The sequence below is a fragment of the Chelon labrosus genome, assembly GCF_963514085.1.
Source record: "Chelon labrosus genome assembly, chromosome: 5".
Taxonomy (NCBI): domain Eukaryota; kingdom Metazoa; phylum Chordata; class Actinopteri; order Mugiliformes; family Mugilidae; genus Chelon; species Chelon labrosus.
The window spans coordinates 7,217,269-7,242,647 of NC_140341.1; the positions used below are offsets into that span (position 1 = coordinate 7,217,269).

Genomic DNA, 25,379 nt, shown 5'->3' on the forward strand with positions numbered 1-25,379 from the left:
TATTTATTTATACAGGAAAAAAAAAAAACTGCAGGAAGGTTCGTACACAGCAGTGGAAGACTTTTATTATTTTTATAAACACAGCAGCCAAGATATATATATAAAAAAAGAAAACACTGCTCCACGGCAACAATATGTAAAAATAAACACTTTTTTTTTGTTTTTGCAACATGAACTAAGAACAACAGTCAAACAGAACAAAATAAACAGCAAGAAAACCTGGAGAAAAATGAGATGGAAAAATTATTACCACTAAAATAAATATTTAAAAGTTTGTTGCAATGTAACTCTGATCCAGTTAAGGCTAGTGATGTGAGCTATCCAGTCACGTTGGTACGGGCAGGGATTATTTATAAAAGTGTGTCTGAATATGTAATTTTTTCTCCTTGAAATAAAACAGAAAACTTACACGAACTGCGCCGGGTCTCCGCTCTGCTTCAGTCGGCCTCGGCCAGTCCGCTGTTCACCAGAGGCAGATGGACCAGCTTTCTGTCCTCGTCGTACAGCTGCACTTTGAGCTCAGGCTCCTGCGCCTAAAGAGAAAAAACAATAAACACATGAAGGGAGTAAGACACTGAGGATATTAAAACAGACGTCTCATGAGCAGATGGAGGATTGTCTCACAGCCGTAACATTTGTCTGTCCAGACTTAAACGCAGAAACAGCTCTTTTAGTTTCTTAATTTTAAGAATCAACAAGCTGAAAGTGTCTTACCACTACTAAGGCTGTGATGTTGCCGTGCAACAGGTCAACCATGTCCATTACAGCCTTCACGCTCCATTCAGGGCTGTAGGGCAGCACGTCCTCCTGCTTGCCGACACTCGGAGCCTTGAAGCCGGCAACTTTGACCTTTAGCACCTGGGTCGGAAACCTCAGCAGCTTAGCTGGGATCTGACGCAGCCTGACAGGAAGCGAGGGATTATCAGAACAACACATGAGTGGGTCCAGTAAACCAAAACCGTGTCCCTGTAGCATCAAAACGTCTTCTTGTTTTGGTTTAATGGCTGTTGGCGAGCGTCAAAGCTGCCAAAAATACATGACTAAACAAGTCACAGCTTCATGTCTGCTGTGTGGAAGAACTTTACTCTGGAAAATGAAGTTAGTCAGACTGAAATTTGTAAATTGCAGTCATGATTCGCCACCCACCAAATAAATAAATAAAACCACAAAACGGAATACATCGAGTACACTCTGGTAAAGGGTGCAATGAAATAACAACAACAAACACTGAACACTGTGTTTAAAAGAAGAGATTTCCTCGAATCAGCTCCAAGGGGGAAAATATTCCAGAGATGGTTACAGAGTTTATGGCGTTGGATGACCAGAACATTTCTGGAGTAGAGAACACAGGTTTTTAAACTACATCAACTTTGACAGCCCTGTTTATTAGACTCGCATGTGATCTAGGAGAATGCAAAGAAAAGAAGCGTCTTTATGAATCTCCAGGGGAGGAAATTAAATGTATTTAAGATCGGATAGGGATCGGCCAATACTCAATATAAAAAAAATTCAATTGGTATTGAATCGGAGGGCAAAAAAAAACTTGATCTGGACATCCTTAGTCTTAAGTTCTGTCCACATATAAACTGATTCCTCTTGTTATTTCCCACCCCTATATGATTTCAAGGGAAACAAGCAGGATATGAAAACGTTGCCAGTGTATGGACAGAAAATACAAGACATTTCACAGTCTCTTGTTGCCCCATTGCTGCTAATGTCTCCCTGTATGCACGCCCCTTTTAAGATATTCAAACTTAAACTTAAATACCACTCAGAAGCTGAATAAAGCAGAGCTAAAAAAGGGTTGAATGTTGAATTTACACGTACCAGGAGTTCAAACCACCTCAAATGACCTGGTATTAGCCTCTCTAGAATGGTTCTCCACTCTTGGACGTGCAGAGAAAGATATTTCATTTCTAGTCTACTGTGTGAAGTTCGTACTTGCTGGTGGGCAGAGTGTCGTCAGAGCCAAAGTCGACGTGTTGGACGAGGATCTTGACAGGATCCATGCTGGTGAAATTCAGCATCTTGGCCCGGTAGTACTTGCCATCACTGTACTCTGCCAGACACGGACCACCTGAAAACCACAGAGGGAGGGGTTGACGAGCTATACACAGAAATGTCTGGAGCATAGAGACCGTCAGCGGTTATCTAGTGGATGTCAAAACAAAAAGAATAACCTTTAGAGATCCAACTGGCATTTGAATCAAGTAGATATGTATGAACACTTTTTAAAATCTGTTTGGAGAAGCGGTGGGTATTACCACGGGGGAAGCTGGTGAGTGGCGGTAGACTGTCGATGCTTTCATTGATTCTTGTCAAAGCCTCATCCAGAGTCTCTTCGTCAACCTCCACGGGGTCAGTTCCCTCCAGAGGCCACAGGAACAGCTGCAGGACAGACACACACTGATTTCTTGTTAAGGGTTCATCAACAATAAACAAACTCACGGATGATCCGAGTGATCAAACTTTGACAACTCTGCCTCAAAAGCAGCTACAGTTACACTTTACGTAGCTACCTCATTGGGGGTCCTCAGGTGCTTGACCCTGACGGGAAACACCTCTCCTTCTTGTGGCAGATTTGGGCTGAGAAAGGACCCCAACACTGGCTCCTCTGGGGCTGTCAGACCCTGAGAACGATATGTTCAGCCATAGTGTAACAAGAAAATAGACTTGTGTTCTGAGGCTGTGTGACATGCAATACCTCTTCATACCAGGAGGTGGCAGCATTGTGTACAAAACGTCCAATAGGGGTAAACCAGTTTTATCATTAGCTGGGAGGCTAGGAAGAGCTACGAACCATCATACAGAGCAGTTTGGTCTACAGTTTATTAATCATGTTATATGTTATTGTGTTGTATTACATTCTTAGACTATTGTGTGGTCTGTGTATACAGTGAGACTGATATGAGTTTATGTTCATGTGAAGGATGAACAGATGACAGGAAAATGCCGCTGAAACTCTACCTGTGCAGAGATGAATTTAGATTAAAAACATAAACCATACACATGTAGTTAAGACTCAAACTGAAATGTTTAGAAACTGTAGACACAGAAGGTAAGTGAGGTCTTAAAATGTAATCCTGAGACTTTGCTTCTCATTCCTTTGCAATTTGCAGTTGCAATGTGTTCAACTGTGTTCTGGAACAAGGTTATAATAGTTTTGGATTTTTCATTTTAGTTTAGTTTTTATTTTGTTTTTACCTTTTTGCCTCCAGTTCAGTTAGTTTTAATTAGTTTTTAATGTGGGTTTGCTAGTTTTTATATTTTCAAAAATGCTTAGTTTTAATTAGTTTTAGTTTTTTCATGATTTGGGTTATTTGTCAGGTGCAGGATTCAAAAAGGCCAGAGTGAGTATTGTATAATAAAATTATAAATAAAATGAAGGTGAGTTAATAATGACTGACTTTTTATTTTTTGGGTGAACTATTCCTTTAATCCTTCTCTTTCGGGGGAGCGGCGGCGGCGGCGGACTCACAGACGGGTATCTTGTTTTGGTACTCGACATTAGCCGCCTTGTGCAAGCTTCTTAAACGGACTTTGATATTCGTGGGATTTTTCCCCTTGAGAATCAAGCCACATATTTTGTCACAGTCGGTTTCCACTACAAGACACTTGCTTTTATCTTTCTCGTCGTCACATTCAAAAAAGTCCCATACAGGACTTTGGAGCTTTCTCCCAGCTTTTGCTGCAACCGCCATGATGCTGCCAGGTGACGTCACGGACCGTGAGGTGCCGTAAGGTGCTGCCTGCTGGCTTAAAACTGCCAGAGCGGAATAAATCGATCATATGAATCCAACCAATTGAGGCTTATAATTAAACTGACAGAGACGAAAACGAAGGGAATGATATCTATAATTTTAGTTCGTTTTTTTTTCTTTTAATTTTCGTTTTTATTTATTTCAGTTAACGAAATAGTTTTTTCAATTTTAGTTTTCGTTATTTCGTTCGTTTTCGTTAACGATAATAACCTTGTTCTGAAAGAGCTGCGTGAGGGACGAGACACATTTATAGCCGTGGCTCCCGACTACAGGAACCGCCTACGTTTTAACCCTAGATGCAGGCAACACAAGATAATTCCCACCAGCCTACACCTAATCTCAAGTGTCAGAGTAGTCGTGTAAGCATCTGGTCGTCACTGACATCCCCAACTGTCCTTTAGAACTAAAAATGATGGATGGATACAGCCAGAGAACCAAAATAATGAGCTAACAAAACTTCTGAGTTGGGCCTTGGGCTCTACTTTACAAGTAAAGGCAATATTGTTGCTTAACACTGATTTTTTGTACCCATCCAGTCTATCACAGGGCTAACACAGAGAGACAAGACAAACATTCACACTCATCTTCAATTTGAAAATACCTCAGTGTTGAAATCCCAGTCATCCAAAATAGGAGCAGTCGACATCACAGAGAGTCCCTGCAGCGAAACACAAGATATCACTGAGTAAAGTAAAGTACGGACGCTTCATTTTGGGAAACGGACAACAATAAAAACACACATACCTTCTGTTCTGAGACCGTCTGGTCGATGGAGGCGTGCTCGTGGTGACACAGGATCTTGGAGAGACTCAGGCCGTCCAGGAAGATCTGAACTGTGAGCGGTGCCCTCGGATCAGCTGGCAGCTCCTACCGCACAAAAACAAACACTAGGAGTTAGGGTTAACCAACATCACCAGAAAAAAAAACAGTACATAACATCATAACCTGTAAACATTTATATAATGTACATTATAGTCATCCAGAGTAATGAGTGTAATTTTACCACAACTTGCATGTCCACACTGCGGTTCAGCAGGAGCTCTCTCAGCAGGGCCACTGCATCGCTCTGCCACTTACCACCGATCTGAAGAGAAAGAGGTGAGAGGAAAAAGTTACTATGAACACAGCCAGCCAGTATGATGAGAGTAAAATCTGGTAGCTAGCTGGGGCTAAATGCATGAGTGTTTGCATCCTCTGTACTGAAATCTATCATGATCAGCCTCTTGCACCTATATATTCCAAATAATACTTTCCAAAACACACACACATAAAATCTCTTACAGGGCTGATACCAAGCAGCTGGCAGGGCATGCAGAGCTGAGGAACATCTTCACACAGTAGCATGGGGTACACATGGACCATTGGGATGTTCTCCACGAGGCCATAATCCACATATTGTACCTGTAAACACACAAAACAGAAACATCAGAAGAGCTGATAACAAGGAAGGGCTTTTTGTGGATGTGGATTCCCAACCGTGATGTTCCCTCCTTGCACTTCCAGCAGTTGTCCTCGGTACCACAAGGTATCGGCTCCAATGACGGCACAGCCCTGGACTGACTTCCAGGTGTAGGGCTTCTGTGTGGGCCACGTCCGCAGACTCTGCTGAATCCTCTGCTTAAGCTGCTCCAGCTGATACTCTGACAAGTAAAGATCAACATCCGCTCAATGTCGACACTTACTCAAACTAATGCAATCAAACGAATGCAAAAAGCAACCTTCTTTGCACCTGCATTTTGTGTTCTTGCATAAATGAGGCCGTCCTTGCCGATGGCAGAAACACGTGTCTGGATGCGACCGGGACATGGCAGCTCTGGAGGGAGGTACAATGGAGTCTTCACCTGTACACACAGGTGAATACAACCAGAACCGCTGATAAGCCTAAGCTGCTTTTTCTATTACGTATTTATCCGTCAAGAGTCTGCGTGTGCGTTAACCTTCTCAGCAGTCATAAAGGAGCGGGGGGCTGGTTTTGGAGCGGTGGTAGCAGTGACGAGGGAGGAAGAGGAGGAGGAGGAAGAAACAGTAGCAGCAGACGGGTCAGCAGTCTTTTTCTTGACATCAGTTTTTATTTTGCTCACTGGAGACTGTGTATCAGTTTCTTTGGGTTGTTGAACCACAGCATCTCTGAAACAACACAAAAATACACATACACCAATCAGGCATAACATTATGACCACCTTGTGCCTCCAAAACAGTTCAGAGACTCATCAGAGAATGGACATGGGCCTTCTGAGGGTGTCCTGTGGTGTCTGGCTGCAGGATATTGTTAGTGGGGGGGCTTTGAGGGGAGGGGCCTCTGTGGATCATCCCACAGATACTTGATCAGTTTGGGATCTAGTGAATTTGGAGGCCAGGTCAACACCTTGTGCTGTTCTTCATATTTTTTTTAGTGATTCCTAAACAGTTTTTGTGGCTGCATCTTGCTGGGGATGGCTGCTGCCATCAAGGAGTGTCATTGCTATGGGGTGGGGGTGCCTGGTCTGGTCTAGGTGGGTGCTACATGTCTACATCCACACAAATGCCAGGAAAGGATCAGTTACTGTGTACTGCCAAAGATTAAAGGATATCAAAAACATATAAATGCATTTGTATTGTTTTTATGTTTTCCGAGCGTCTGATGTTTGTTAGTGTCTGCCAGACACAGATATATCTGGAGAAGGGGAAGTTAAGGCTGTGTGTGTTATCCTAGATCTGTAAAATCAAAATCATCACACACACACGGACCTTGGTTTTCTTTCCTTGAGGGCGAGGCCTTCGTTGACCAGAAAGTCTGCAATGCTGATTAACTGTCCGTTTTTGTTGGAGCAAAACAGAGTGACGGGTACTGGACGCTCATCTGTAAGCTCCTGGAAAATGAGGGAGAAAAAAAAGAGGTAGGAGGTAATTACAGCATCACAGAAAAGAGGTGCATTGTAGAGAACTAAAAAGCAAAATGGGTGATTTAAAAGTACGGCCAAAAGCAGAGAATGACCTTGATGTTCATTACAGCTGAGGCTCCTTTCAGATAGTGGGTAATTAAGTCGCAGGCTGTATTTGTCCAAGTAGATCGGCCTCCTGTTGGCCTGCAGGAAAAAAGAAGAATATATACTTGCACAACAACTATTAAATATACTACTGATTAAGAGAAGTCAAACTATCCCATCAGGACTGTGTAATTCAATTAAATTAAAAGAAGTGATAAGAGCAGTTAGATGTTGTGTCCAATGTTCAAAACAACCACCAAATCTCACCCAGAGAGTCTGCCGGTGTAGTCTTTTTTTAATCTACAGATAAAAACTCAAGGTGCATGACTGTGTGATGGTGTGTGTGTGTGTGTGGTACCTGATGTCGCTGAGAGAGCACTCGAGTGCCAGGGATCCCATCAAGGATGGTGGCAGTGGCCGCAGGTTGCTAACGTGGAGCTTCACTGTGTTGCCATGGTCACATCGTCTCACCTGGTACGGGCCAGCGGAGACACATCACCTTTAGCACTTCAGGTGAGCTTTAAGTCACATTTTTAAAGGGAATCTGGGATGTCCCAACTGGCTACTGTGGCTCTATGGGTCGTGCCAAGTTTGTAGTTACCACCTCTTTGGTGGAGATTCGAGGGTAAGAGAACTTGTGCAACATATCAAGACAAGCTGTACTACCTCGAACATTATTTTTACATTAATCACCATTGTTCAAGGGAACAAAGAGAGTGTCCATCTAGAACGACCATTATAGCTAACTGCACAGAGATTGACATCCGTGCCGACCGGCCTAACAGCTGACTTTAATTGGAGTATAACAACTGTAAAAAGATATAATAGAAGAAAGCATTTCTGTACCTCTGCAATGTCGTTGGATGTGACGTCAGAGCAGATCTGTCCTCTCTCCCAAACTCCATTAACGTGTGCAGCACAATACGTGTCGGCCTTCCACACCACCTCCTGGGGCTCCATCAGGGCACACTCCTGCTTCACCAGCTCACATATCCTGAAGACACAGCAGCACCTCCGTCAGAACTTCTTCTTGTTTGCTTCAATTCATTTTAAAAAACTCCACCACCATAAAAAAAAAAGAAAAAAAGCTGTAAGAAGGACCTTGAGCAGCAGTGAAATCAATGCACAGTTACATAAACCATAGAAAGCATTCAAAATCCAGCAATGGCAAAACATCTGTGATGTCTGCAGAAGGATGCACACTAACTGAAATGAAAATACAAGTTTTTTTTATGTCCCACGATCCGATACTGATCTTTTAATATTGAGTATCAGCCATCTGAGTCCTGATTAGATCTTAATTAAACATAATTTCCTCCCCTGTAGATTCATAAAGACTTATCTTATTCTATTACACTGTGTAACTGGATTAAGTCCAATAAATGGGGCTGTCAAACGTCTTCACAGAAGAAGCTGAAGATCCAAATTACCACAAAAGATCAGGCTTTGTTAAAGCCCTATCCGACTGTTGCCTGAAAGAAATTAGGAATGTCACAAACGGTATTGCCGTGATATTTCCTAATTTCTTTCAGTCAAAACTGAGAGGAAATCTGCTCATATGCTGTATCACTTCCTGCACAGGGACCATTATGTCACCAGAAATAAAGTGCACACGGGTAGCTTTGCAATAATTTACTTGTGCGACAGAGATTCCTGAAAAACTGACTTAATGTCAGCGAACACAAGCAATGTGACATTTCCAACATCAGTATTAACAAATGCTGGTTTTACTTGTCCTTCAAATTACTTATCTGCACCAATATTAGGTTTAACCTGAGGGTAAATCACGGTTTTATTTTATTTTTTTAATCACTGACCTTTTGAGTTGAGAGTCGTTCTGTGTGAACTGGACGTAGAAGCTGCTCGGTGAGTTGATGTGGCTGACAACGACTTTCAGGTCTTTGAGCTCGGCGGGCAGCTTCAACTGAGGCTGAAACTCTTGTTGTTCCTCATTCTGCTCCACAGAGATTACGTGACCCACGTCACTGCCTCCGTCCGTGGCAGAACCGAGCTCAAGTGGAGGGTCCCATACCGCAGAATCATCTCCAGTGGGTTTGTCTTCCTTGGACTCCAGTCTGTAGGCGAGTTAGTGGGGAAAGTGAGAATCAGGAAGAGGAAATAGTGAGAGGTGAGGAATAGATTTCTGAGAAGATTTACTCCTTTTTGAAGCAGGCCAGCTCCTCTTGGACCAGCAGCTCGGCTATGTCGACTAGCGGTCCATTCACATCGCCTTCAAACATTTTAACTGGGAGAGGTTCAGTCTTTGGGATTCGTCCTACAGGGGCAAAGGAAACACAACATGGGTTTCACAGACAAGTTTAATGTGTGTAAAACTGAAAAGAAGAAGCAGCTTTCTCACAGCACCTTTAGCAATAATAGAGACCAGTTTTTGGTAAACTAGGCTGATGAATCTGTTGGTGCAGGCATCGCTCCAGGTGTTTCCATCCACAGGAATCACATCTGACAGACAGCACTGGATTGCCTTAACAGCAGAAGAGAAAATTTCCATTGGCATAACCAAGCTCAATTGACAATGTGAGAGTGAATGTGCAAATACAACCTTGAAATCTATTGAGAAATTAGCACAGGATTTCATCTTGGTCCATTTTAATGCTACTGGATTGGCATCAGACACTGGATGATTTCTTGAGTCATATTACTCTTTAAGGCCAATTTATAGGTAGTATAGATTATGTTGTTTCTTATCAAAATGTGTTCTCACCATGGCGGGAAGGGCAAAGAACTCGTCTTTTATCTTCCTCAAGTCGCTGACTGAAAGGATTTTTTTATTGCCAAAGTCAACGTATCGCACTTCCACTTTGCTTCGACCTGGGAGACCTGCACACGAGAACAACACATAAGGGTTACGTCAGTGTGTACTGTAGGTAAAGAGATGTCAAAGAAATAAGAATAAATAATTAATAAATAGAACAATACACCGATCAGCCTCAACATTAAGACCACTGACAGGAGAAGTAAATAACATTGAGCATCTTGAGACAATTCAGTTTTCTGCTGGGAAACTTTTGGAGCTGGCATTCATTCATGTGGATGTTACTTAGACATGTAGCACCCACCTAGACCAGACCAGGCACCCCCACCCCATAGCAATGACACTCCTTGATGGCAGCAGCCATCCCCAGCAGGATGCAGCCCTAAAACGCTTTAGGAACAACTCAAAAAAACATGAAGAACATGTCCATGTCCATTCTCCGATGAGTCAGAACTGTTTTGGAGGCACAAGGGAGACCTACACAGTATTAGGAAGGTGGTCACAATTTTATGGCTGATCGATATAGTACCTTATACTAACTGCAGTTACACTCCCTAATTATTATACTATGCACACATAAACACACCCTCACCTATGACCTGAGCTCTGTACCACAACTTGTCTTCAAAGCGGGCGACACAGGCCTGTCCGTCCACGGGGCAGTAGATGTTGAGCTCATCTTCTCCAAACGCTGTCGCTGCATTGTAACAATCCTGAAGCTTAGCTGAGAGCAACAAGGACTCCATGTTGTCAACCTGGTGGGGGAGTAGGGAGGTGGAGACAGGCAGAGGGAAAGAATCCATCCCTGGGATCTGAGTCCTTTTTTTTTAAGGATTATTAAACATATATTTTTGTTCATGTTTAGTACCAGCTGGATGTAGAAGTCAGCAGGGTTGTTGATGTGGGACACCACGGCATCAAGCTGTGCATTTGTCTTGGGGTAGACAGGAGGATAGTACAGCAGGGGCCTATTACCCAGTATCACTGGAGAATAGAACCTATAAGAACAGTTTCAGAAAATGTTTCAGAAAATCTTAATTTGATTCATTTGCGATTTGCTCACGTATGTGTACCTGGCCACTTCAATGAACACGAGGTACTCTCTGACAGAGATGGGGACATCACTGGATTGGTCCATGGGAGCTTTCTTCAGGTCCACCAACAAGGAATCCCTCTCCTGACCCAGTGGTCGCATTTCCACTGCTGCAGATCCAACGATTTTACAGAATTCAACTTGTGCCTCTTTACTCCAGCCTTTTATCTGCACACACAAACAGAACAGAGACTACGATTATTTCTGTAGCTGTGTTTTCAAAGTAGATAAAAAAGTAACTACACAGACCTCTTCAGGCAGCAAGTCTACATCTGGTAAGTATTTGTTAAACTTGATGAGATGGAGGAGAGAATGGTGGAGGAAGAACTCAGACTTTTGCTTAAAGGTGCAGTAGGTAGGATTGCGAAGATCCAGGACTTAGCCAAAAAATTTGAACATCGACAACTTCTCAGTCCCTCCCCACTTTCCGCTAAAGCCCAAGGCGGTCTCCCAAGCCCCTCCCCCCACAAGGGAGAGCTGTGCACGATAGAGCGCGTGCATATTGGCCCTGGAATACTGTGCACGAGCAGAGAACCGAGAGAGAGCGAGTAAACAAACTAGCATGGAACACACCGACGTAACAACAACAAAATAGTTTTTATAATACCCTTCGTTATTGCTAAATAATTTTAGGTCAAAATATTTAGCAATAGTCAACTTTAGGACAAAACCAAGGTTAGGATGTTTCTGAAAGTAGCCTACATCGGTGATGTTTGCTATCAATAACAGTTAGAAGCATTCATTGTGGCGTTTTATTCCACAGTTTAGATTTATCAATTTGCTATGTGGTAGATATATGACCGCTACCTGTTGATGTGGTTAGACGTTTGAGAGTGAAGCTGAGGCACAGGGCTCGGAGGAGGATTACGTCCCGGCTCCTTCTACACGCCCACGGACAAGTGGTGCGAGGTGGTGGAGGGAGGGGAGGGCGCTATGAAATGCGTGTCCATGAGCAGTGATTGACACTCTGTTAGATACACCCCTGGACGTGATTGGTGCATCTGAATGTGGAGCGGTGGATGTCTTGCAAATCGCGCTACAGGCTCTAGGAGGGGCCAGAGGAGCCGATTTTTTTTTTAAATGACCTGCTTTATGCAATTATACTTGAACATAGGGTCAGTTTCAGCAAATATGACAGAAAGTTAGTTTTATAAAACTTGCCTACTGCACCTTTAATAGTCCTAAACTAAAAATGTTACTTAAGTATAACTAGCAAAGTGTCCCTCCTGATTGCTATATCATTAAATTACTTATGTATAAATGTAAAAGAACGATATTATGGTTGATGGTTGAAGTGGAGCTCAGTTTGTTTTCTTCATTAATTATCAGACTGCTGGATTTGTAAAAACAGCTACAAACAAAGCCGCAAAGTTTTGTCCAGCCTACAGCACAAATCTCAAACATTGATTAATATTACCCTGCTTGTATTTTCTGAAATGCTGCTGTTTGACACTTGAGGTCCAACGGAGAGGAGAAACGAAAGCAGATGAAGTATCTATATAAACCTGGTCGGTCTTACCAGGTCATATGGAACCAGGTCTTTCAGTGAACATCTGACAGCCTGAGGAGGAAAGCGTCTCAGCTCTGCGCTCAATGCTGCGTCCACTTTCCTCAGGTGGTTGCTCACAGACTTCAGCGTGGACTCAGCGGTCCCCTCCTCACTGGGAAAAGTGTCAGACAAAAGCTTTTTAAGCCGAGATCAAGTAAACTCAATCAAGTCCAGCTGCTTAGTTTTAACAGAGGATCTTCTTTTCGCGTACCTTTGTATGGCGACTCTTTCCATAAACCCATGGTCGAGGAAGAAAACTTGGACACTGGACAGCTGGGTGACTGGGCAGGCGTTCACTGCACCCACACAGCCGCTCTGCATGACTTCGACTACGGTAGCCCGACACCAGAGACCCTCCTTCCACTTCACAAAGATCATGGAGCCTGAAGAGGAGCATGGAAACAAAGGCTAAAACACATGACAAGTGAATAGATACTGCATGATGTCTATCTATCATGGATATAAGTGTTCCTCATCAATAATTATGCGGAGACACACCAGTCTCGACTGTGTCACTCGAACCGAAGAGACAACTCTCTCCGCAGCAGAGGTGGTTGATCTTCTTGGACAGGATCTCGCTTTCCCTCTTCTCGGCCAAATAGCAGACGTAGAAGTGACTCGGATTCACAACGTGGGTTACCACCACCCACTGGGTAACTACAAGAGAAAACGTTTTAACGACAGACAGTTGAACTCTGGGTCATCATATGTTCACGGTTTCCCTTTGATCATGTATCAGACAACAGGAGACTGTCCCTGTCAGAGGTTTTCTTAATACTAGAAATACTCCTTGATTTCGGCAAGACCTGGACAGAGCTGATGGATAATCGTTAGCTATGAATTATCTGGATAAATACCTGCTCTAGGCACATATGCTCTAAATTATACAATCTCTATAAAAGAATCCCATGAGGGTTGTTTACCATTTCTTTTATTGCCAAAAATCTGATGGTTCTTTCTTCTTCTGTGGATTCTCCATTTGTCACTTGCCAACTCAGGACCAGTCGGCGGATGAGCTGCACAAAAACGCAAAGCATTTAACATTATTAGAATAATAAAAAGTCCTATGTGAGATAATTTAAAGCGAATGAAAGACACACGTACCATCCTCTTGTCCCTCATCTATAATTTGCTCTATCACTACATCTGGGCTTCCATCTGAGGTTGAGCTGCGCTGAGAAAGGCCGACTCTGGGACGAGTTGCTGGGCTTAGAGAAGAGCCTCTAAATGAGCGCCTGTTAACTCGTTTGCTCTCCTGCTCGTGTTTTTGTGGGCTGGGGAGCTTGTTACGACTGGGCGGATGACAGCTACTTTTTTTGCCCTGTTGGTAGCCTGTCACTGGAGACATGGGCAAGCTAAGAGGGAAAAACAAAACACAGATACATCAGTAAAGCAACCAATATATAAACACAATATTTTATGTCTAAGATTCAACATTAAAATTGGTAAAGGTAGCATGTGGAACATTTCCAGATTTGAGGGAGAGGGTCTCACTGGTATTTGGGTAAAGTCTTTTATTACTCATCATTATTTTTTGGCACAACTTCGAACAGAAACAGAAATAAAATAAAACCTAAAAGTAAAACATCTGCTAAAAGTCCAAGTGCATTCCTTCCACCAGAATAAATGTGAAGCACAGTGCTGATACTCATTATCAAAGTGAGCCAAATTAAATCACAAGTAATTTTACTTTTAAACAGGAAAGGAGAAAGGGTATATGCTAAGGACTCACTGCTTTGAATCGCCTTCTTCCATTTTCAGTGACAATGCCAAACCCCGGTTCTGAACCTCTGAGTGGAAAACACAGCTACAACACAAGCATACATACGAAAATTTAAAACTTGTAGTTTAAGACAAAAACTGTTGTTCATTTTTTGACACCAATGCTTCAAGCATCCACGGCACGAGGACATTTTCAGAGAAAAGCAACGTGTGAAATAATAAGTAAGGACTGGCCAAAAGAAAGAGTCTTTATTGAATCTGACAACAACTGTTTCTTTTTGTAACCTCCAGAAAAGAGTGAAGTCTGCAGGGGAGCAGCTCTTAAAAGAACACAAACATCAACGCTCAAAAATGACAAACCTTATTCCAGAGGACATAGGAATGAATTTCATATCCAAGTACTTCTTATCAACAGAAGCCTGCAGCGTCTCTAGAATCTACAACACACAAAAAAAAGCATAATTTACATTAGCACAATATATCAGTCGGGATGTATTCAAGCATAACTTTTCATACCTTATCCAGGATGCAGTACTCTTCCAGGAAGGGGACACGGCGTATCTCCTTTGCCATCTGCATGGCAATCTGCAAGGCCTTTATCCTCTCTTGAAGATGACAAACTGAAGCTTGGCTGATGGCGAATTGTGGTTCCAGGTTTTTCAGCTGAATCAACTGCACATCTTTCCTGAAATTCCAAGCATCCGATCAGGTTGTCTTATTGGCTTTGACAAATCATTGGTTTCATGAAGAGAACGCAGAATCTCATAGATCTTTTACTACTTGAGTGTTTATATATAGATAATTAATAGCCATACCACTTTTCAATAGCCTGCACAGCCTTTTCTGTAGCCTGCCTGATCTCCAGCTCCAGCCGACCTGTCTCTCTTTTCACGTGTTCTTCCAGATCGGTCATCAGCGTCTGCCCAGATTCACAACAGAAAACACTCATCTTTCCAGCAACACGCTCAAACAGTGGTTTGTTTTCATTTATACTTTGATGAATAAAACTTGTGCTTTTCCACTCTTTGAAAATCAACAATGTCAACAATTATACTTTGCACTTTTATGGATCCGGTGCAGCTTTCACCTTATGGACGTGCTCCAGCTGGGCAAGGTTTTCTGCAGCCTGGGCCAAGGCTTCATCCACCGCCTTCTCAATTTTGCCAATGTCAACTGGCTAAAATATAGAAACCATTGCCAGACAGGGTTTTATCATTATTATTTACATTGGAACACAAAATCCTAAATTCCTAATATCTGATGACAAGTTAATGTCCATATAATGACGATCAGAGGTAATGACAGTGTGTCCTGTAAACTGAATTGTTCTAATTCCTTTAGATAGACAGGTTAAACATTAACATCGATGACAGACTTCCCCAATAAAAACCTCTGTGATCACACAAACACACCTGCTCCTTAGTGTTGGCATTCATGTCAGTGAACGTTGACATGTTGGTCTTTTTGCGAATCTTTGATCTGTCAGAGGTGGAGGACGGAGATTTCAGAAAATGGAAACAGGACATTCTCAGAAACGTATAAAATGGTGTGTAAACGTGGAGGCACATTTTATTAAAAAGATTTGTTAAACAACACTTGAGGCAGTAGTTGTTCGGGTCAACATTTAAAGCCACATTTTACCTTTTCAGCTTGTTCATTCTAGCCGTGTAGATAAGGCCTATAATTCTGCTATCTTCCTGCAGGCCACACACTCCTCCTTCAGGAAGAGTGGACTCAATCTGCATGGAGGAAAACATTGTGTTTTTAGTCATCCACCCACTTGAACCTTTATAGCCATGAAATATTTGGATGTAAGGTGTGAAAGCATCCTAACACAACATTTTGGACATGGTAGACCATGGATGAAATATACCCACAGTAGGAACATTTAAATTTGCTTCACACTTGAGCCGTGCCCTTCTCTTGGAAGAGTTTAGAGCATTATTAATTTTACCTCACAGTCCGGGCATCTAATGGCATTGTCACATTGAATTGACTGCAGGCAAGATGTGCAGTAGATGTGGCCACACAAAAGCACCCGAGGGAGGTTTCCATCAATTTCATCCTCTGAGAAAGGACAAGCAGGAATAATACAACAACAACAACAACAACAACAACAACAGTGTTTGCTAATAAAAAAAATAAAAAATAAAAATGGGTTGGGTCGAAATTATTTAGTCATCTTTTAAGCAAGCAACAGAGTAAGCAGAAATAGCCTTTAATTGTTTTGGCGCGACGTTCCCAGCCCCTTCCGGTTGCCCGAAGTAGTTAGCTTCGTTAGCTAGCTCAACATCACAAAACAATTCCCAAATAATTAAGAATAGATAAAAAAAACAAAAAAACAAAAACGCTGTATTGGACTTTCTCGTGTATAAGATTGATTCTTTATATAAATACATTTTTGGATAATTTAGGCACCTGCCAACACACCTGCTAAACATGAGCTAATTTAGCTAGCTACTGTCGCTAACGTCCTCTAAATTGCTAGCTGCCTGCGCTAGCTAGCTAGCGTAACTTCGTTTATCATAAGTCATGATTTCGCAGAATGTTACGCGGTAAGAAAAATAATATGTTGTATTGCACTCTCTCGTGTACAGGATAGATTCTTTATATAAATACATTTTTGGATAATTTAGGAACCTGTCCATACACCTGCTAAACATGAGCTAATTTAGCTAGCTACTGTCGCTAACGTCCTCTAATTAGCTAGCTGCCTGCGCCAGCTAGCTAGCCTAACTTAGCTTATCATAAGACATGATTTCGCAGAATGTTACGCGGTAAGAAAAATAATATGTTGTATTGAACTCTCTCGTGTAGTGGATTGATTCTTTGTATAAATTAATTTTTTGGTTAATTTAAGCACCTGTCAACACACCTGCTAAACATGAGCTAATTTAGCTAGCTACTGCCGCTAACGCCCTCTAGTTAGCTAGCTGCCTTCGCTAGCTATTATAAAACGTGATTTCGCAGGATGTTAAGCGGTAAGAAAATGGTCATGAATATCATACCAGGAAGTTTGAAAGCCTCTCCACATAATCTGCAAATGGCAGCACTGGGGCTGTCGCCTCTATCCATCGTTTGTTTTTCGTTTCGTTTCGAAGAAACCGTGTATGCAGGTATCTTTGCCACGTGACCGCATGGTGCGTTCAATACCGAAAACATGTTATTCGGTAAAAACTGAAAAATTATCTATTTTAATTAACAATAATTTAATTTACTGTATCACTTTCACGTTGACTTTCAGCTTTGATAAGCTCTCACGTGTCTTGCCTTATCACATTAGATTAAATTAGCCTTTTAGGTGGTCTTGTAGCTGTATTGCAACGCTTGTGATGTGTTCACGAGTGTAGGTGAACTGAACACCAGAGGTTTTCGTACTCCTGATTGCAAAACTATTTTAATCCGAGCAGTAAACATGCTGTTTTAAAGTCTTTATGGTCTGATAAGTTGACATGAGAGCATCGGGGAAATCTAAATCTGGACACAGAGCACTATTCCCAACCAGGGATAATGTACCCAAGAGAGCGATTTTGCAGTTTCAAGGGGTTACGCGGAAAGATGATTTATATGGTTGGGGAAGGGAACTAGAAAGCAGCAGAAAAAGATGGCATTTATTGATGAGCAAATGAAAACTCCACACTTCCAGTGCCTTGTTAAAAAACGTTAAATGACAAAACACACTTTCATGAAAAAAGTCATGTCAGAAAACATCCAGATTAAAACTGATTTAAAAGAGCAAATTTGGATAAAGTCCAGTGGTGCTGTTGTTAATGAAACTTGGAGCCACTGAAGCTGATGGCAACCTGCGACCTCAAATGTCTGTTAGTAAACTCTGCAAGAAGCAGTTGAAATGAAAAACAGGTACGCATGTTCTGAAGTGTTTACTTTAGTGAAATACTTCCAGCCTGAGCCTTGTTTCAATTAGTTTTAATAGTTTACACTGGACCAAACCACCACCAAGAAGCTTAATAAGTACTTACAGCAAGATATAATTTTGTGTAATGATATGCAAACTGTAGCTTAGACATTAAATGCACCTCTCGTCTATTTATTTAACCACCACCTGCTGTGAAGTGAAGTTCAGCATCATATGAGTAAGAGCAGCTAATTGTTCCATCGTAGTTGTTATTGTGCACTACTCTATGTGGACACTTGGGGACACCAAAGACTAGACGTTCATGAAAACCAGGTAGAAAGAGCACTTCAAATGTATGCACATAGAAATATCCACTTTGACATGCCTTTGTCTTGGGACCCCTTGGTTAAGCATTACAGGTGATGAGGCTTGGGTGTTATGTTAAAATATATAAGAAAACCTCATGTCTGAATGTATAAAGTACGAATTTAAATCATTTTCTTTTTAACCTGTTATGTTTTTGCTTACAGTATCTATTGTTTTACTCCCTCGGGTATTCTCTCACATTATACATTCCTCTTGTATATAACGCAGTGTGATATATTCTTTTGTCTCCTCTTGAACCTATTGCAAGCCTCCAAAGCAGACCCTAATGGTCGTCTCTTCTGTCTGAGCGCAGCTGCCAGCAGCACCGTCGCCTCAGGACAATGGCCATCCACCCAGTGCAGCGGCAGTAACCGGGAGTGACAGCCAGTGGAGAGCGGCGGGGCGCATACATCAGATGGTAAAGGTAAATCCTCTAGCAGGCAACAAGGGCCAAAATTTTAACCTTCAGAGAGCGCTCAACCAAATCCCTGGAGGGGAGGAATGGAATTGTGGTGCATGAGTGGGGGAATCTCCATTTAGAGCTGGTAGGATGCAGCAACAAAGAACACGCATCCCGAAATACTTGTGTTTTAATGGATCCCACCTCCGCGCACGTGTCTAAATGAATCCGGCTGCTGGCCTTGATCTGGAGTGAAAGTAGACCACCGTGGGTGTGAGGCGCCAAAAACGCCTGCAGGTGTAAAAGTGCACCTGTCTGCTACTAATAGGGTGCAAGGAAACATCCGAGATCAGTTAACACATTAGCCCAAGGATGGTTAACAACAAAAGAGAATCTGAATGATCAAAACACAAAAGAATAATGAAAATAATATAAAATAAAATAACACTTACCTCCATTCTTATTTTATTTGCTCACAAATCCAGGCTTAAGACTGATGTTCATGGGAAAGACGCCCATAAAGCTAAGAATATGCTGAACTGATTCAATATGCTAAGTTAATAAAATGTAGTAGTTTCTTGGTATGATTTGGCGTTTAGATTCAGACCATGTGTGGACAAGACAGACAGAAAAATCTATTATTAATACCCATTTATGCTTTTCACAATGGTTTATGTTACATTTATTCTATTTGTCTAATTTTTCCATTTTGTCTGTGAGGTTTTACATAGAGTTTTACTTAAATTCTGCCTTTTCTTTGGTTTTACAAGACAAACCAAATAAAAACGACCTCACGTCTTCGTGTCTGGAAGAATCTAATCAATGAGAAACAATCATTAAGCCTGTTTTACATGCGTTACATGATAAGATAAGATGTACATATATCACCTATTGTCTCCTTATCAGTGTTTTTTTGTAAACCTTGCAATAAACGCTCTCTGAATTCCAGCACGTGAGAATGTGAAGGTATGCGTGAATGTGATTTGGGGACTGAAGGAATCCGGACATCGGTCTTAGCCAGGGCGGGATGATCATAGACTGAGTGTAAGAGGGGGGCAGGGACTTCTACATGTGTGCTGTATGTATGTATCAGGGTGGGGGGTTGTTGCTGTGTTTACTACGGGTAATGAACCAATCAACGGGCCGCCCAGAGGGGGATGTGGGGGTGCCATCTAGGGGAATGGGGGTCGCACCCCCCTCCTCTCATCCTTCCTCTTCCAAAATGTGGGTCACTTCCCATCCTCGGGCGATTTCCCTCGAGTTTCTGCAGGAACAATAACCCCCCCTGCACCCCCTTGCACCCTTATCAGACCACTTACTCATTAATGATGCTCTTAATTAAACCGCATTGTCTCCGGTTGTCTCACATGGGCGTGGAATAACCATCCGTCCACTTCATTGTTATAATCCAGCTATTTCCTGAATCACTTATTGTGGGTCATTTCACGTGACGGGAGATGATGTCTATAGGAAGCCGTCTGTTTGTGTGTACCTCAAAGGTCTTATTAAAAAAAAAAAAGAAAACAGCCGTCTTTCTTTGTCTTCTACGTGTCACAAAGCAGGAGTATTGAATTTACTGCACTGACACTCTAGAAGTCAAACATCTCCAGCAATCCTCCCAAATCAGATAAACCTTTTAAGGTACATTAAAACGACAATTTAAAAGAGATCATTAACCTCAGACATTAGTAATATATAGATTTTTTTTTCATTGATTCTTTTCTGCTGAGAAAACGATTATCTTTGACTCCTTGATGAAGCCCCGCTGATTCACTTGCTTCACGAACACGGCGCGGTAATGGCCTCTTCCCCTCTTTTCAGGTTTTGTCCTGACTGTCTGGATAAAAAACAAAAGCAAAGGTCAGCAGACGTGCACTACACAGGAGACTCATAGACTGGCTTTAAGTGGTTGACCTCCACCCCCACCCCCTCCAACCCTCGGGCCACTAGGTCGCAGCATGAAAAGAGCAGGGGCAATGGCAGATGACGGTCGCTTTATACCTTCCCTAATCTCTTTGTCTGGTCACGGAAAGACCTGCCACGCCGTGAAGAAGAACCAGGAGAACTGCTTTCATCACAACACAAGACAAATCAATTGAATTCATTTAGTTTAATACACATATCTTCACACGTTTATATTTATTTAAAGTCTCTGGAGTCAGCTTTCTGTCTCTGATTGACATATATGTGCCTGAAAATGGTGGTTATAATTAGATCCAGGTCAACTGACGCAGACACAGGACTGCTCTTTTTTTTTATGTGAAGTGACTGAGACATTTCACATGATGCACAATGACGATGATATTGGGGGTTGGGTAGGTTTCATATTAGCTCACAATATGCTCAATCCTTTATATCCACAGGTTACAGATTCCTCAAGAGTTTTCACTGTTCACTGTCAAATCTTTCTCCTTTGTCAGTAGCTGTCTTGACACAAACCAACCGGTCCTAGATAACCAATCACTGTTCTTGTAGTTCTTTTGAGTCTTTTGTGTTCGTCTCTGTTGGCTCTGAAAGCTCATCGATGTAGTTCTATTTTTGAGGATCCGCAATCATTAATTCTACCGTTGGAAGAGATTGCGGAGAGAGACATGTGCTCCCCGCATGACACGTGGCGTCATCAGCCAGGTGTCCCCAACACCAAAGCTGCTAGCGCCGTGACAAGCACATGATCCCTCGCTGATGCCCCACAAATTAACACAAGCCGTTGCATTCAGCGAATCACACATTTTCAAATGTGACGCGCAAGAACTTTAACACATTCACCCCCAGAGACATAAATGAGTAGAAACATACAATGAACGCTCAATGTATGGCAACACAATGTGTTAGTGGGGGGCCTCTCATCCCACAGATACTTGATCAGTTTGGGATCTAGTGAATTTGGAGGCCAGGTCAACACCTTGTGCTGTTCTTCATGTTTTTTTTAGTTGTTCCTAAAGCGTTTTTGTGTCAGGCTGCATCCTGCTGGGGATGGCTTGTGCCATCAAGGAGCGTCATTGCTATGGGGTGGGGGTGCCTGGTCTGGTCTGGTCTAGGTGGGTGCTACATGTCTAAGTAACATCCACATGAATGAATGCCAGGTCCAAAAGTTTCCCAGCAGAACACTGAATTGTCACAAGATGGTCAATGTGATTCACTTCTCCTGTCAGTGGTCATAATGTTGTGGCTGATTAGTGCATTTTAATTATGAAAATTAAACGCTTCCTCCCACCGTCCAAAGACATGCTCGTTAGGTTCATTGGTGATGCTAAATGGATCGTAGGTGTGAGTGTGAATGGTTGTCTGTCTCTCTGTGTTAGCCCTGCGATAGACTGTCCAGAGTGTGACAGCTGGGATAGGTTCACAACCCACTAATGATTTCATTTTATTTATATGGTGCCAATAACAAACACTTTCAGAGTAGAACTCCCTTTCAACAGGAAGGAGATTTGAGCAGAAGCCAGCTCATAAGGGGGGCCCATCTGCTTGAGGTTGGCCAGGTGGAGAGACAGAAAACGGAGGGAAGGGGGAAATTCAAATTCAAATTACATTCATCTGCGTGTATGCATCTTAAACAGTTGAGTACTTATGCTTAAAGAAGGCGCCAGGTCACGGTTGTTCCAACAAGCCTTTGGGTGAAAACAGCTCAAAGTCAAGAGTGTTGACTGTGAACCCTTTGTGCCCTCAGTCGGAACACCCCCCATCCCCCCTTCGTCTCCTCGTTCCTTACATCCACTCATACCTCCACGCACATTCACATGTACTTCATGACTCCTTCACATGTACACCCGCTCATGCCTCCTTTCAGCCTCAACCCCTTCACCCCTCAGCTTCAAAGGCATGGCTATGAGGTGCAGGCGGTGGATGACTAAGGTACCAGTCGTGTAGAGCGACTCGGAAAGCTGGTGTGTTTTTAAGGCCGGGCCGTCACCTCTGTGACCTAACGCCCGTCAGAAATCACACGGATTCACGTCAAGGGGAAGGATTGGGAGAGCTAGTGAGAGATCAGCTCGTTAGCATGACTAATCGCTCCGTTGCCGAGCATTTCATGACCCGTCCGTCCTAAAAAAACAAACCTCATCACACCGGAGGCTTCTGTCTCCAGCTTCAATATTCTGTAAGCTGAGGAGGCCTGGGTCTAAACATGGTGGATGATTTTGGAAGGTGGTGAGGGAGGGTGTTTTAATAGCGAGCCGTCTCTGTTGCAATTATCTCACTTTGCTGCACTCACAGAATGCTTGACCTGCTTCTCAGCATCGATACGGCACACATCTCAGGGCGAGGCGGGGGTCGGCACAGGGGGTTTGGATCTGTGGGGGAGTGTGTGTGTGTGAGAAATAGCATGTATAAGTGTGATTTTTTTTTTTTACCGTTCAGCTGCCCTGGTGGGATGAAGGCCGTGAGAGCCTTGGTCTTCCTGGGTGGGCTGAGGTGAAGAGGTTGGAAAGAAGGCAAAGTGTTGGCTGATTAACGTTATCACGAGACCCAAATGGAAAATGGAAGGGACAATTTAGAAATAAGGAAAAAATACTTGTATTCTTTTGTATGTTTTATCAATATTAAGAGATTTCTTTTTGGAATTTTTTGGTCAGCTGACCCTTAAAGCACCAAGAGAATGAGGATGTATTTAGACTCCACATTCACTACTACTTATCTCTGGAAAGAAATACTTGTCTGAGGTACTGCTTCTAGTTCCATCATATCTTATTCACGGCAGGAAATAGACATACACCAATCAGCCACAACATTATAACCACTGACGGGAGAACAATTCAGTGTTCTGATGGGAAACTTTTGGACCTGAGATTCAATCATGTGGATGTTCCTTAGACATGTAGCACCCACCTAGAGCAGACCAGGCACCCCCACCTCATAGCAATGACACTCCTTGATGGCAGTAGCCATCCCCAGCAGAATGCAGCCACAAAAACGCTTTAGGAACAACTCATAAAAACATGAAGAACAGCACAAGGTGTTGACCTGGCCTCCAAATTCACTAGATCCCAAACTGATGAAGTATCTGTGGGATGATCCACAGAGGCCCCTCCCCTCAAAGCCCCCCCACTAACAACATTCTGCAGGAGGCACAAGGTAGACCTACACAATATTAGGAAGGTGGTCATAATGTTCTGTTGGATTTTTGTTGTTACTAATGACATTAAAAATGATTACATTGCTTACAGCTGCTGGCCTCGATCCAGGGATGTGAAGTTTGTTCATGCCGGCTCCCTGGCACACTTTGTTTAATCATTGACAGCATAAACTTGTTTCCCCTGCAGACATATCGACTTGTAATAGTAGGGAAAGTACAGGTGTACTCGTGATGGCTCAGTTCCAACAAATGTCCCAGCTTAAACAAAAGTAAAACCTCTCATAAGGGAAATACCACCGCCTATGTGTCTTCCACAAAAAAAAAAAAGAAGCCATTTAACAAATTCTCCTTTATGCATAATACAAATTAACCACTCTATTTCTGATGAAATCCAAAAAAAGCTCCTCATTGATGCAGCAGGAACTATCATGTCCACACTGACACACACACACACAAAAATCTCTTCACACTGTATCTGCTCAGGCTTTGCCTCCTGGCTGACGATAAAATGTACCGCTGACAGATTTCTGTTCGTCAAGAGGTGACATCTGTCAGGAGACATGATTCAAGTTGGAAGCCTTCCACCATCGGGTCTTTGGCACACACAGAGGGGGCGCTCGTCACTTTCATCATTCCAGCGTGAATCAGATGGAGGAACAGCTGCTCGGGACGACCGAGCTAGAATTTGAAGCTGAAATATTTTTGGCAAAAGGAAAAGCGATTTGAAATGTGACACTGATGTTATGGTGAAATGCTTTGACACTGGAAACCATGTTAAGATTATATACGTCAAATAAAAATAGCTTTGTTTAAGGTTATTTAAAGTTAGACTAAAAACAGTAATGAATATTATTCTATAATATTCTACTTACTTAAGAGCAAAGCAATACATGTTAATTCCTTAAAGGAGAACTACTGTTTTTTACAACCTGGACCTTATTTCTGGCATGAAAAAAAAAACCAATCGTGTACTCACCCATGTAACTGGTGTTATTTGGAGTCGTTTGTCAGATATTTACATCCATGTATGTCCATATAGTGGGAGTGAATGGGGCACCGAAACGCAGCCTCTAAATAACGCATTATCTGCTGTGAAACTCGTTCATTTCACCAATATTTTGTTATGATACGCTAGTGCTATTCCCCATTGAGTCCAGAGTTACCTGTTATGTATTCACGAACGTGCAGCGGTTTGTTGTTCTTTGGCCAGCTGTTCCTCTCTCTGCCTCCGCGTCCTCCTTTCAACGAGCTCCTCATCTGTATACTCTGGCTCAAAATGGTAAGGACATCCATCATAAACAAAGTCGTCGCCCACAACCTCAGAATCATAAAAATATTCAGCCATGTTGCAAAAAACTAGCAGTAGCAAACTACAGGTAAACAAGCCGACTGTTGCAGGTGCACCAGGGCGCTCAGAGATGACATCATCCAGGTCAGAAGTTAGTAGGTCAATCTATAGACCCCGGATGATGATAACAGGTAAGTCCGGACTCAGTGGGGAATAGCACTAGCGTATCATAACATAAAATTGGTGAAATTAACGAGTTTCGCACCAGATGATGCGTGATTTAGAGGCTGCGTTTCGGTGCCCCAGTCACTCCCACTATATGGATATACCCGGATGTAAATATCTGACAAACGACTCAAAATAACACCAAAGTTATATGGGTGAGTAAACAATCACATTTTATGCCAGAAATGAGGTCCAGGTTGTAAAAAATGGTAGTTCCCCTTTAAAGGACTGTAATTTATATGTGCACTTGTACTGAACCCTGAACCGCCAAAATATTCTTCCAAATATTAACTACAAGTGATTTTT

At 42.5% G+C, this 25,379-nt stretch overlaps 1 protein-coding gene across 1 annotated transcript; it reads right to left on the reverse strand.

Moving 5' to 3' along the window:
• Window positions 1-47: 47 nt before the first annotated feature.
• Window positions 48-16,031, reverse strand: rnf17 (ring finger protein 17; the record flags this gene model as incomplete). Its single annotated transcript, XM_084545625.1, has 37 exons — window positions 48-219; window positions 410-533; window positions 715-901; window positions 1,942-2,077; window positions 2,265-2,388; window positions 2,520-2,630; window positions 4,363-4,419; window positions 4,506-4,628; window positions 4,765-4,845; window positions 5,043-5,162; window positions 5,238-5,401; window positions 5,491-5,602; window positions 5,699-5,888; window positions 6,489-6,610; window positions 6,736-6,826; window positions 7,086-7,198; window positions 7,574-7,721; window positions 8,545-8,802; window positions 8,885-9,002; window positions 9,092-9,209; window positions 9,450-9,565; window positions 10,093-10,255; window positions 10,369-10,498; window positions 10,574-10,761; window positions 12,113-12,254; window positions 12,354-12,525; window positions 12,641-12,799; window positions 13,066-13,158; window positions 13,247-13,497; window positions 13,875-13,949; window positions 14,225-14,301; window positions 14,381-14,549; window positions 14,680-14,783; window positions 14,952-15,041; window positions 15,277-15,343; window positions 15,506-15,603; window positions 15,819-16,031. Coding segments are annotated over 36 exons (4,776 nt in total), but the record flags the coding sequence as incomplete, so codon positions are not given.
• Between the last annotated feature and the right edge of the window lie 9,348 nt (window positions 16,032-25,379).